This window comes from Hirundo rustica, chromosome 3, assembly GCF_015227805.2.
Source record: "Hirundo rustica isolate bHirRus1 chromosome 3, bHirRus1.pri.v3, whole genome shotgun sequence".
NCBI lineage: Eukaryota > Metazoa > Chordata > Aves > Passeriformes > Hirundinidae > Hirundo > Hirundo rustica.
Window position 1 is genome coordinate 55,616,789 of NC_053452.1, and position 14,778 is coordinate 55,631,566.

Below are 14,778 nucleotides of genomic sequence, written 5' to 3' on the forward strand. Positions count from 1 at the left end.
CTGCACATGGTTTGTCATAAAGTTTGTTAAATAATACTTAATTTTACCGTCCAAGAAAAATAAAGCTCAAAGCTCAAATCCCTTGTGTAAATGTTCACATTTAAAGCATTTTTAAAGACATTCTCATGGTTCCGCTAACTCGTGTTAACGGCCATTAGCACTGGTTTAAAAAGTAGCTGAGCTTGATAGCATTTCAACTTTCATTAATTTTCAGTTACTTTGTCACAGAAAGGTCTCCTTCACAGGCAAGCCGGGAAAGCCTCAAGGAAATGGTTTTACTAGAGAAGGAACAAGATTACTACAGGCAGAATTTGCACAGCTTCTGGCAAGGGGAACGAAGGCTAAGTGCAGCGCCCTCACCAGAACATACTCCCATATGATACAGACATCAGGGATGCTGCTGTCTGCTACTGCATTAAAAGACAAATCATAAAGAAATGTTGCACCCTGTTCAAAAGACAAAAAACAAAGCAAAAAAACCCCCACCCGAATACACGCTAATACAAGAGGACAATTTAATGACAGCATCTCTCATTTGCTGAGAAATAACTCTGGAGAGAAAAAGGACTGGACAATGACCAGCATTTTATTTACACAGCTCATGAGACATGTCACTCAGGTGCTCTGTTCTTGTCAGGCAGTCTTTAATTAGAAAATTCCTAGAGAGAACTCATGCTCCCACTAGGTGCTTATTAAAAACTAAAGACAAAAGGAGTTGGTAGAAAAGCCCAAGGAATGGACAGAGAACTCAGGTTACACTGAAAGGCAAGAGTCAGCTGCTGCTAACACAGGGAGAGACACTCAGCATGGGATGCTGGATTTTGAATGAAAAACTCTCAGTGCTGTTATTAGTGAGTATTTTTAGCATTAAAAAAAAATCTAATTGGATAGATATAAATATTTTAAGCTTGTTTAAAAGATATTTTATGGTTTGCTTACAGTAATACTCCCAAGCTTAATGTAAAACTTGCTATAAAATATTCAGCAGCATTTTTATAACCAGTCTTAAAAACAATTTAAAGTCTTAGTGTTTTATTTTTAATTATATTTAAGTCAATGTACTTTAGTCCTCAGATAAAAGGAGAAGGGGTTTGAAATTCTAATTGAAATTGTATTCACTTTTATTTACAGACAGTTTGGTGAATTGTGTATGGGGAGCAGAGAAAGGCATTTCCTTAGCTCTTAATTCCCTCAATTTCTGCATGGGTTTTTTTATTATTTTTATTTTATTTTATTTTATTTTATTTTATTTTATTTTATTTTATTTTAGCATTTATTTCCTTTTTGGAGACCAGGTTAAGGCCTGTGCTTAAAAGCAAGTTTACCATGACACAATAAACATCATTTATATCCTTTACTGGGGAGCTGGGGGTAGGACTGTAACCCTGAATTTGCTAAAACGTAGCCTCACCAGCAGGCATTTTTGATTTTTATCATCTGTGATCAAGAATTGCATTGCACACTGATTCTGAAACATCTCTCAGATTCCCTTAAAACTATAGCCATAACCAGTTTTATATGCATTAAAAAATCCTGTAAATGTCACTGATCTGTTGCCTCTCTGCTTTGTAGATGGTGTGGTTGGGACTGAACTTCTATTTGTTTATTGATACCTTCCACTGGTATGAAGATGACAATGCTTACATTTATACACGGATTATGCTGGGAGTAAGTATGAGCTTGATTGTTAAAAGGCTTCACAAGAAGAATGCATTCGTAGTCTGATTTTATTTACATCCTTCATAAGACTTTTGATACTGCAACAGTAATTTTCCCATATAAGAGTATTATATTAATATAGTATTTTCTTTCTTTTGCTCTTCCTATAACAAGCTTGTAACTTAATTTCTTTATGCTGTTATATGAACAGTCAACCCTGGCTTGGGCAAGAGCTTCTGCAACGTGCCTTAATTTTAACTGCATGCTAATCCTGTTACCAGTCTGTAGAAACCTTATTTCATTCTTAAGAGGAGCAAGTGCTGTAAGTACCATTTCTCAAATAACCATATTATCCTCTCTTTTTTATTTCTGTAGTTCAGCAATATTATCCATATCAAACATTTTCCAAGGAATTTTAATTTTTGATAGAGAAGCCTGTACACTATTGCCTAGTTATTACGATTTAAATTGTCAGTATTCATGACTGAAAAGAAACAAATGACTTGTTTAACACAGTGCTCTAAATGCAACACTGATTTTGGCAGCTGCTGCATAGCATGGTGTCATGAAGAGAAAAGTGAGAAGCTACAAAAAAGGGACATAATAATGACACTTGGCCAAATGGAGAAAATTCATATCCATCATGTGTATTCTCTGCAGCTGAAAAGTGAAAATTGGAGAAATAAAATGTTCAGATAGATAAACATGTTTTAAGGATAATAATGAACATGTTTAAACACTTCCTTCTGAGTGGCCCCCATTCAGGTCTTCATTTGTGGTAAATGCATTTTTGTAACAGAGGCATTCACATTAACCTTGGAATCACACATAGGAAGAACCTACGGTTTCAGCTCTATTGGCTATAATTTCAACATGCATTGAATTATTATAGTCAAAGCAACCCCAATGCCACACATTTGGGTAAAAAATCAGTAATCACTTCATGACTCCAGGAACAACAGGAATTTAGAAATGGTAAAGTGCAGCTATTTTATAGTAAACTGGTTCTTATTTCAGTTCCACCATTTTTTGTTTCCATGATTGTTAGGCTTAGATGTTAAGCACTCTTTAGGCTGGGAATCAACATTTACGTAATTGTTTCAGTTCAGGAGATGAACATTTACAAAAACAAAGAGAAGAGGTGTCCTGGCCTTCTGAATCAGATTGTCGATTAGCACAGAATATATGCATGCCCACTTAGATGCTGAGTAAGAGCTCAGAAAACTGGAACTCTTCTCACAGATAATATTTTGCTCTTCTGGACAGTATTCTGCTCTTGAGGAGCATGGTACAGAGCAGTTTGACTGCTCCAGCACGGCCAGCACCGGGTTGGATCCAGTGCCTCTCCAAGGAGGTGCTGTGTATTGACATTGCACCCTGTGGTGCTCCAGATTTTTGGAAGGCTTATTAGCTGGCAAACTATGTGGGTACATGCCAAGATCTTTGGCATGGCGCCATGCCAGGTCATGTGAGCAATCCAGACACCCACACCCCCACTCAGAGGCTGAATTCTGTCTGTGTTCCAGCAGAGCGTGTTGGTTTTGGCTCAGTGCAGCCAGCCCCCGGCCCCAGGCTGGCTCTGCACTGGGGCACCCAGCTGGCCGTGAGCACGCCGCTGCCGAGCCCTTCCAGTAACGGGAGCACGGCTCAGGAGCACGTCAGCATGCAGCCACCTGAGGTCTAGACAGCCTCACCCTCCCAGGGTGTGCATTTCCTGAAAGCAGAGAAAATGTTCTCATTGCAAGCTGGCTTTGCCAGCACTTCAGCTCTGTTACGCTAAGCTCACAAAGCAGTGGTAGCCCAGCCTGGTGTCCTTATACCAGCAAATGATCTAATGTCAGCTCAGACAAACCACTCACAAATCACAGCTAAGTGTAGCAGAGCTTTATCAACCCCCTTTTTGAGCGCCTATACAGGATGAATGGCTTCAGAAACCCTGGAGTGCCACTCAGGAAAGTTACTTGAGTCCTAAAACTAACCCAGAACTTCCACTGAATTCCCTCAGCTTTCCATTTTCAAATGTACTGAACTCTTCTACTCTCCAAAATTTGAGTTGTAAACACCAATAGGAATGATATAAAACAAGTTCTGCTTTTTCACCAAGTACTGTGGAGGAGCACTGAGGAGACAGCTTGACAAAAACATCACATTTCACAAGATGGTTGCCTATGGAATAGCGTTAAACGCAAGTAAGCTTTTTTGGTTTTACTTTTTTCTTCTTTGCCTTTGAACTGTTTTGAATTTCACAGTGATTCTGCCTAATGGCGTAATCCCCATTAGCTCTGAGATGCGATATTTTAGTGCAATCATTTGTTGACTGCAGCTTTAAATGTGTGTAGGAGTCCCATCTGATTAACCATTTGTAGTCTTTTTTGCTTGAGAAGAGTTTGACTGTTAAGGAAATAAACTTAAATAAACAATCTGAATAGTAAAAACCAGTTGCCACTCAGTTAATCTGACCAACCTGTGTGCTCTTAAAATGTAGCATAAATAACAGTCATTGAATCCCTGAGGGCAGATGTTTGGGGAGATGACGTAGCATTACTATCTGTTTCTGTAAGGAAATGATGCTTATGAGTCACACCACACATCTGCCCACCAATACATCTTCACTAATTTTTCAACAAGGTAATAAATTTAATCTGAATTTGAGAGAGGCAGGTGTCTCAAAAACAATGGATTTCTAGATATTTATTTTTAGTAGGTGACTAATCCAGGAAACTAATGTCCCCCTTGAGGGAAAATCAGCAACTTGAGATCAAAATTTATCTATTCTGTTGGTCCTAGTGACTTACTGAGGTGTTTGTTCACCTGGCTGCGAAAAAGACATGACACCTTCCTGTTCTCTAAGTAGTAAAAAGACCTGGAGAAGACTGAAATTTGTAGGAATTCAGAGGACATGAGGGGAACAGGAGATAACATGAGGAAAAAGGATGTACAGAGAGGAATGAGCAAAAGCCAGTTTGAAGAAGAGCATGAGCACCAGAGATGGAGAGGTATCTGAGATAGATAGATAGATAGATAGATAGATAGATAGATAGATAGATAGATAGATAGATAGATAGATAGATAGATAGACCATTCTCTTAGAAAACGGGAAGGAGACAGAGGAATTAATCATGGCTATTTGCAAGCATGAGCCATTGCAGGGTAACTGCTCTACCCCCAGGCTGTCAGGGTGGATTCCGGTCCCAATATCTTCTTCAGTCTCCTGAAAAAGGAGGGAGCTGCTTTTGCATATACAGGCTGTTAATGTCCTCATGCACTGAGGCAAGAACATGAAGCCAGGATTGCCAAGAGGAACCAATAGCTAAGGTTTGGCTTCTGTAGGTCACGCTAAAGAATTCCCAGGGGAAGGCTACAGGATGCAAACATTCATCTTACAGTGTATTATGATGAATTACTCATCTGTCCTGTCCACTCATTCATCAGAGATCAGTTTCACCACAGAACAGATTCTTACAGAGTGCAACATCGCTTCTTTAATTAATAAATCAACCTAGGAATATAAATTAACCAGCTTTCCTTGGTGTCTACTCAAAAAAGAAAGCAAAACTGCGCAGTCAAATCTTTTATGTTTTGGGTTTTTACATTAATATTAAAATGTTTGCTAGTGCATTAATGTGGACAGTTTGGGAAGTGCAAGTCTATCAAAAAAGTGATTACTTTAATGGTTTCACTAATTTCAAGGAAAAAGACACAGAAGCCAATGCGAAATAACAGAAGGCATTACCATATAATTCTCATTTAAATCACTCTCTAGAGAGAAATCAAGGGTTCATTTTTGGGTTGTTATTTAGATTGGTTGATTTTTTTTTTTTTTCCTAAAATATAAAATGGAAAAATATTTGATGAGATATTTGAGAAAGAAAACACAACACAGGGAAGTCTAATAAACAAAGCATGACAACCTATGAATTCCTGCTTCCTTTACAGTCAAGTGAGAAACATTTATCATATTTGGAAAAACACTACATCACTGTATAGTCAGCCTTGTCTAAATAATGGCCAAAAATTCAATTGCCTGAAATTCAATTTTAAGTTCTTAGAAAAATAAAATGCACAGAACACACTGTGACAGAAAAGCAACATTTCAGAGTGGTACCCACAAGTACACTGAATCCTTTTTAATAAAATCTAAGAGTGTTAAATAGATGCCATTTTCCTCTCAACTGACACATTTTTTATCCTAGTACTACCTATATTGCCTTTTATTACACAAAGACATAATCAACTCCTATTAGTCTATTGCAATTTAGTAATTCTTAGTTAAATGGATGTTTACCTGTGTATGATCAATAGACTAAATGTGGCAGCAAGAAGTTAAACCAATTTGAAGATCAGATCAGTAAGCTTAGCCTCACAACATAAAATTGTAAACTCCTTTATTATTAAAGTAACATGTATTCATCTTGGCTTTCCAGGTGGTGTTATTCCAGCAAATTTATTTAATAGTGTGCTAAAAATAGTCAGTGCAACATTGGTATTGTCTGGTTTCTAACAGGCAGCTAGCTCAGCTGAGGTGTGCCTGGCCTTGGAAAAAGTACATCTGTACCTTTAATTTTTCATCAGCTCTAATACAAATTCAAGAGCAGGCTTTAATTGGTCAGGTCATAAAGGGATATAATTAGAGACTAGTGGCAGAGAGAAGTTAGAGGAAAGAGAGAGAGTAAACAATGCTATCTATAATCAAGGGCATCATTGAAAATTCAGTAAAGGGAATTCTGCTTAGTTTGGCTTCCTGCGTTCTGCATGCCTGTCTCTGATAAGAGCTGTCTGGGAGTTATTCAGCCACTAATAAATCTTCCTTATAGACCTGTAACTCTGCTAGAATAAAATCAGAGTTTCATGCACTCTCAGTTTGATCAGTGCAAATAATTCTCGGCTTTGTAATGGAAAAGAGACTTTTCAGTTGAGACACAGTGGATTGAAACTTAAAGACACTACAAGAGATAGTAATAATGCTTTCTACAACATGTACCTCTTACTCTACTGTTTTTACCCTCTCAGTAAAGCACATTCATACATTTTTTGAAGTGGGGAGTGTTGGGTTTTTTTTGTTTTTTGGTTTTTTTCTTTGATATGTTTGGCTTATATTAAAGAAGAAACTACTTGCGTTGTTTTGGTGTTTGCAGAAAGGTCATATAAATATCTTGCTCCATCAACCTTTGACTTATGATATTAATAAAGTGTAAGCAATTAAGGGAAAATAGGGGAAGGACAGCAAGGTTGTTTGGAGTTAGGCTGTTGAAATGGTGGTTCCTGCTCCTTAAAAATTTCAGCAATGGGTTCTTCTTTAAAAACATGCAAAGTGCAGAAAGAAGTATGGTGATTCCCCCATGTGTTTGGCTTCTGACAAGCACTGAAAAATCTATAGATAAAAAATACTAGGAAGCTTTTCCATTTTCAACCACTTTTTGGTAAACTATGTGAATGGCTTTGGTGACCTCAGTCACATTTTTGTGTAAGCGACTAGGTTTTCAGGAGAGAAGATACCTATCTTTAAAAGATGTTTAGCTGATACCTCAGTGTCATACTTCCAGAAATTGCAAAAAATCAAACTTACATAAAATGTCTTTTCTTCTTTTCTTTTTTTTTTTTTTCTTTTTTTTTTTTTTTTTTTTTTTTCCAGCCAGATTGTTTAAATCCAGACTTAGTGCAAGTACTAGGAAGGAAACAATATTAAATTGAAGATTATAGGCTTCCAGCAAAGATAAAAAATGGTCCAAGTCATGTTCTTCTTTGATGTTTATAACCATTCTTATAAACAACATACAATGCAAGCACATGTGTTGTCACTGTTTTAATTTTTATACAACATGCACCTTTTTAGTCTACAAAGGCATAATGAAGCTGAATTAGGGGTTCTGAATAACTAGGAATGACACAAGACAGTGGGTGGCAAAAGAACCCAGCCTTGGTCAGGAGCAGAATTCTCCATGCCTGGGTTATCTGCCTGCAAAGTTGGGTTTTTGTTTTTTTTTTTTCTGTGAGCAGAAAGGACAGGATTTGACCCTTTGACTTTATCATTATAGGCTGGTTTATCAAAATGTTTAACTGCTAGCAGCAAGCTCCAATTTGATTATTATCCTGTACAGGCATGCAGAAAAAGAGAGAGTGAAATCTTGTCCACAGATAAACACATGAAATCTCTGTTTAGTTCAATGAGAGTTGTGCATGCTTCACTGAAGGCACAATTGGCTGAATAAGAGTAGCTAAATTGACCATACTTTCAAGATAATTTAATTACATCTCTTTGTATTTAAGGATATGTACAGTAAACACCATGATCTAATAGCAACCCTTTTCCTCCCTCTCTCCTTCCAATAAAGTGTTTTATTTGATCTCAGAGGTGGACTAGATAGAACATCTCAGGGTCAAATACAAATTAATGTACGTTAAGTGCTTCAGAGGTTCCAGATGTCATTAAAAACAACAAAAATCCTTCAGTGTTCATGAACGGTTATAAAAAAGAACTTTGTTTAAAAGATTGGGTGATTTATTCCATATGTTATATTTGGACATGCAGAATGAGGAAAAAATTGAACCAAAAATTTTGAGAGGTAGTCCCTTAAACTTTGCCCTTGTGGTTAACTTAGATAAGTAGTGCAGAGGAAAGAACTAAAAACTGCGGTAAGCTCAGATTTCAGAAATATGCATATTAATTTTGGAATTGCTTAGTAAATTCTATACACTGCAGGTGCAAAGACCTTTAGAAAATGCAGTTTAGAGATGTAAAATATTGTAGTTAATGGCAATGAGTTCAGTGCCAGACTTTTTATTCTGCTACAACTATTATATATTAAATGAACCACAGTGAAAATGGAATTAGATCTTTGCATTACACTTACCATCCAGCTATAATTCATTTTTAGATTGCATCATTTTTGCTAGCAGCCAAAAAAATTCCTCAGAAGTATTAATCTAATAAGGCTCTAGGCAATATATAATATCATGGGAGACTCAGGTAAACCAACATATTCAGTACATCATTAGTTTGAATGTAATATTTTCAATGTATCATTATGCTCTGTACATTAACATCTACCACAGAATAGCTTGCAGAAAATAAAAACAACTCTTCTGTTCATTCTGGAAGTCTTCTACACTTGTAATATCCTCCACCTGTCAGATGAAAGCTGGAGAGAATGTCACCCAGAAGGGAAGGTGTGGTAGATCTCAAAGAAAGTATGATGAGTGACAGAAACACAGGCAAATGGAACAATGTGCAGACAGAAAAGACAGTGTCCTCTGATAGCAGAAAAATCTTACTAGGCTAGGTTGCTGGAAGTGCATCTCTTCTTCCAGGGGAAAGTTGCAACATGAGTACTCCTCATCTAGTTTCAAGACCTTCATGAGGAACTATATCCATTCAACCTATATATATATATATATTTATTTTTTTTTTTTTTTTTTTCTGTCCAAGACTAGAAATACTCTGTCAGGAAATGTGGACCTCTGTCTGCCTGGAGAAAACTAGCACCTCGTTTCACTCTCAACACTTGGCATTTCCAAACAACATTAGATTTCCTGTCACTGCTGACATGACTAGAACTTGTGCAAATCATGTAGAATCCTTCACTTCGGGGAAAGTACAAGATTTTGTAGCTTTCTAAAGAACAGAAATGACATCATTTCATGTGAATATTTTAGAGTCTGCAGTATCACTTTAAAAAAATCTACTGCTTTCAAGGTGAAAGGGAGAACATGTCTTTTGTTATGAACACAGATTCAAACCTCCGCAATTAGTCAATGCCACAATTCTAAATGAGCAAAGACAATCCAAAACCTGCAGCTGAGTACAGGCTGCAGGCAAGCTCTGATAAAACAGCACTATGGATCCTAAGTGTGTGAAACTCTCTTGGACCCTAGGCAGTGGGGACTATTACATTGTACCACAGTTATAAAGAGCACCCTGTAGGTATAGAGGGCAAGAGGCCCAAGTTACAGTAGTCACTCGTAGATGCAAAAAATCCCCTGCTAAGTAGAAGTCTGCTTAGAGACTCATTGTCAGGGTTTTCCATCCTTTCAAAGTTTTCTTTACTTTTTTCCTTAGCCCATACCAGACAATGTTCAACATGTGACTCCACAACCTACCAAAGACAGCAATCTGTTACCTCACACTCCTGTCCTCTGAGTGAGCTCTTTCAGATGTCAAAGAAATCAGGTCCTCATCAAGCAGTGACTTGGTTCCCTTCCAGCTGGATCAGATACCAGGCCAACACATCTGTTCTGAAAGAAGTCCCTTGTAGGAACAATTCCCCCCTTCCCACTCAGCACTCAAATGTGCTGTTATACTTAAATACATAAACAGTATTTATATACTGCTTATACACCAGTTGTACACTGGGGAACAGATTGCCACAGCCCCCACACAGCTGCCACCTAAACCATGTAGCTCAGAGCTTCCCGGGCTCTTGGGTTTTGACAGTCTAAACCCACACATCTCATTCACTGCTTGTGGTCCAGTGTCACCTTCCTTCCTGCGTCCCAGCACCGCCGGGGTGCTGGGAGCTCACTCTCATGCACAGGTTCCAGGAAGCATCTCTCACCTGATGCTGACAAGATTGTTTCACATGCAGCACCTAATCCATAACAACATGTGCAGGACATGCCAGGCCACCGAGTCCAGCACCCTCTGATGCTCACAGTCACGTCATACACACCGTTTCATAAAATGACCAACCTGCGGCAGAAAGCTGCTTAGATTGCTTGAGCCCATTATCCCTTTTATCAAAAGGTTATTTCAGAGGCTTATTCCTTTGATGTCTTGAATCTGTCTTCTAATTTCCAGGCTCATTTTATCTCTCTGCAGTTCATACCCATTTGGATTCAGTCCCCATCTTGCTGAAGCTATTCCAACTTGTATAAGTAATTTATTATTCATTGGGCCAAAGATTCAGGAGAAATGGGAGGTTGATTTTGCAGTTTGGGTGCTCGGGATATTCACTTGGGATGCCTGTGTCAATAAATATTGGATTATTTTTATTAAGGGTTTCATCGGGAGACAGCTCAAAAGAGAATAACCAGTCAACCCAGTGACTAGGACATGTGATTTGCTTTAAAGCCTTACTTTAAATTTAATGTAACTAGGATTTTAAAATAGGTCTTTCATTGCCCAGTGAATATCTAAGCATGAGGCAATGAGGTGAAGCAGGTGTCAAGGAGTGATGAGGGAGTCCCTAAGTTACATTACATTTTGAATGAAGCGCATCCTGACAATTCACCAACCACAGCACATCTGCTGCTCTAGAAGGATCACCTCAGAAGTACAGAGTGAATATAGCCTCTTTCCACCCTGGACACATGGGATAACCTGCTGTTGGGGGGAAGGTTGGACCTTCTTGCGCTGGTTGCTTTAACCATTTCCATGGCCAGTATCCTCCTTTAACTCTTGCTCCCATGGACACAGCTGTCCCCAGGTGCTGAAGAGGAGCTGGACTCCAGCATGTGGAGTGAGGGAGCCCACTAACTGATAGGCACATAAAAGACCAACAAAACCAAAGTCCTTATTCATTTAATCTTGTGTTTACATCTATGATTAAACAGTGACTGGTATAGTAAGACATTATTTTCATCCACATAGTCGCAATTTTAGAAAAAGGCATGAAGAGGAAAGAAGGAAAGGAGGAGGAAAGGAGAGGAGAGGAGAGGAGAGGAGAGGAGAGGAGAGGAGAGGAGAGGAGAGGAGAGGAGAGGAGAGGAGAGGAGAGGAGAGGAGAGGAGAGGAGAGGAGAGGAGAGGAGAGGAGAGGAGAGGAGAGGAGAGGAGAGGAGAGGAGAGGAGAGGAGAGGAGAGGAGAGGAGAGGAGAGGAGAGGAGAGGAGAGGAGAGGAGGGGAGACCACAGGAGAGGAGAGGAGAGGAGAGGAGAGGAGAGGAGTTTGCTCAGGGAAGAAGATCATATTTTGTTTACTAGAAATACTGCCTTTTAGAAAGGTTTTTTAAATGGTCAAAGACAGAAACAGATAACCACTGAAGGAGAGATGATAACAGGAAGCTAATTATAAAAAATAGAAATAGCTATACTGTAAACATATAATTATCTTTCATTGTCATTTTTCCATCCTTTGGCATTTAATATTTTGCATTAAATACAACTTCCATGTAATGGATTTGAGAATCTCTCATATTGAAAAATGAAACTCTGCACCTAGCTTGATTACAACTTTATCTATGTTAGCCAATAATAAAACAAAATCCTTCCTTTTCCACTCTTGAAATTATACTCTTTCCACCCAAGAAAATAATTACAGGGGTGTTCTTATTTCAATCTAAGGCATTTTTCTAAACTGACCATTTCATATACCTTTTGGGAACAGGCCAGAAGTAGAGGCAATATATGATACTCAGGACAAATCAAATCTAACAAAGCAATTTGCTCTTCTCCCTTTAAATCATAGTTCCCCAGGCTACACCTGCATAAAGTAATATTACAGGTACTTGTTAATAGAGGACAGATTTTGAAAGCATCTCAAGTGCAAGTTGAAAACTGGTCCATGCTTAAGCCAGACAACTCAATGTCCTGTGTTGCAAGGGAAAACCATGGCACATCCTAGTATATGAATTAAACCCAGGAATTTTAATCAGTTTACCAAATTTTGAACAATTTAAAGTCAGAGGCATACACTTTTATATCAACTCTCAAGAGGTCCTCCTTTGATGACAGTGGAGACTGCAGGGCACTTGACTATAAACCTGTGAGGTGACCCTGGAGCTGTTCCTATCCTCTCCACTGTGAAGCAGTCTCTTCATATTAGACACACAGTTGATAAAATTCTCTTTTTTATTGTCAGCTTAATCCATGCAAAACTCTCAATTTATGCCTGAGCTTTTCAAATAGTTCACAGTGTGCGTAATGAAGTTCCTTCTGGCACTGTGGGCACATACAAGCGTGCCTGTAATTTCACACCACTCTCTCTCTCCTGCAGCCATCCATATTGTTGCCCACTCCATCAACATCGAGCGGTATCATTCCAGCCAGTCAAAAGAAGCTGGAGAGTTACGGAATAAACTTTCTGGTCTTGGCAAGAGCCCAAATGAAAGCTACTTGAACCCAATCAGGACCTATGAAACAGTAAGATGCCACTTTTTAGGTTTCCTCCTCCAAAAGGTTTTCCTCTGTGAATTGTATTGTCAGTAAAACTGTATTTCAAAGCCTTTTAACCAGAGCGAGAAGGTGCTGCCAAAGGTTAACCTCAATTTCAGCTGAAAACACTTACTCAGAGCTGCAATTTTCAGGTTACTAAGCTCAAAGAAATGTCTATAGTATTTTAATTAGTTTGTCAGGAGACAGCTGGTGGGGGGAGGATAAGGAGTGTTGCGAAGAGTAGGCAATTAAATAAACCTGCAAAGAATTTTTTAAAAAAACCCCAAGACTAAACTATCAATACATGGAACAAACACAACTTCTTTTCAGAAAGAAAAATAACCAAACAGCAATAGCACTTCACAGTGTTTCTTTCTCATTTGCTATTTGTCTCTCCCCACAGTGGTGCAGCACCCTCCCAATCTGGGGGCTGATTCTGCCTCCTTATGTGTTGAGTGAGGCTGCTCAGGGAAGAGCACCTTCGAAACCACCCAGGGGGTTGCTGCACACGGGAAGCAGTGCAGGGGGAAGCTAGAGCTGTTGTGTGCTCTTCAGAGCCTAGCAGAGCTGCAGAATCCTCAACCCACAAATGGTCCTGCTTGTTTTGCGGACAAAAAGTGACTGTACCTCCTGTCCACTTTCTTGGATAACCCACAACAGCATTATAAGCTGAGCATGCAGAGAATACATGTAAACCATGCAAAAGTTAATCTGCTTTTTTTCTGTACTCCATTATAGCACACATCACATTTATGCTGTATGTTTCCTTGTGTAGCCTGTTTCATAGTTACATATTCCAGGGTTGAAACGGCCCTGGTGAGACTCCCATGAATATTGTTCTGCTCTTTAGAAAATGCCCACAATCAGCATGAAATAAGGACTGCCTGAACACCGTGGATTGGTGCTCCTTCAAAGAGTGATGTGCTCCACTGAAACAAGAAACCAAGCGAGAAGATGGCTGGACAACCATTGATAGGACTAAACAGTGCTCTTAAGCTGTGAGCCTTGTCCTGCTTTTCCTTAGTTCCCTTCCAGTTTAGGTAGCACGGGGGGTTCATCCTTCAAAATAAACAAGCAAACTATTTCAAATTTGAAGAAAATCAAGCAAATTGACATAGTCAGTGTCATGAATGCAAAATTCTTCCTGTTAGTGTTGACAAAGCAGTAAGGTTTATCAGAACAGGACAGCAAGCCAAGGACTCAGCTCCCCAGTCTTTCAGTACACCCAGTGACCACTTTCACTGCATGCCCATGAGATGCTCCCCAGGAGCAGAACAAAGCTCCCAGGTCTTAACAGGAACTTATCATCTTTCAGTAAAAATTTTTTTTCTCTCCACTAAGCATTCCCATAGTGATATAATTGTGAGGTAGGCCTCTAATTAGCATTAAGATCCTAAATACCCTTGAGGAGGAAGGCTAGAATATTTTGAGATTCTTTCTCAGATTTCTCAAAGCAATACACTTCACAATTACCTTTCAGTTTACAGCCTAGGTTTTACTCTAACCTCTAATATTTATATTTCTTTTATCACTCACTTATGTCTCAGTAGCTAAACTCAGAATTAATAAATTATGAAGGAAAGCAAACAAAAGATTGTTTCTAACTTCAGAGAAGAAAGTTCTTAGATCTGCAATTTAGGCTTTCTTTTCAGTTTCATTCTACAGCCATTGAAGAAATGTACTAAGTGTCTTTGACATTTTGCCTTTTTTCATCTCAACATCCAAACTAGCCATTGTAGTGGAAATGTTCAAAATACCGCCTAGATCAATCTTGTTAATATGTAATAGGATCTGAACACACTCTTCACAGATATCAATTTGAAAATGTACTGTGTGCTGTCAAGTGTGAGCATTTGAAAGAATGATTTTACTGTAAAAAGTGACTGTAAAATGGCATTGTGGAATTTTATCACCTTAGGATTTCCATATCAAATGAGTGCACTTTACAAATACAATAGAGGGTTGTTTTTTTCTCCTGGTGTATAAAGCTGTAAAACCAAATCAGGATCCAAAGATGTGCTGAGCTCCTTCA

At 38.7% G+C, this 14,778-nt stretch overlaps 1 protein-coding gene across 1 annotated transcript in view; it reads left to right on the forward strand.

Annotated features, from left to right (window-relative positions):
* The first annotated feature begins 806 nt into the window (after positions 1-806).
* The window catches only part of NOX3 (NADPH oxidase 3), a 39,447-nt gene continuing 25,475 nt past the window's right edge, over positions 807-14,778 (forward strand). Inside the window, exons 1-5 of the mRNA XM_040059498.1 lie at positions 807-851; positions 1,573-1,668; positions 1,871-1,981; positions 3,764-3,848; positions 12,589-12,734. Of these exons, the coding sequence (XP_039915432.1) occupies positions 807-851; positions 1,573-1,668; positions 1,871-1,981; positions 3,764-3,848; positions 12,589-12,734 (483 nt within the window). The remainder of the gene's footprint in view (positions 852-1,572; positions 1,669-1,870; positions 1,982-3,763; positions 3,849-12,588; positions 12,735-14,778) is intronic.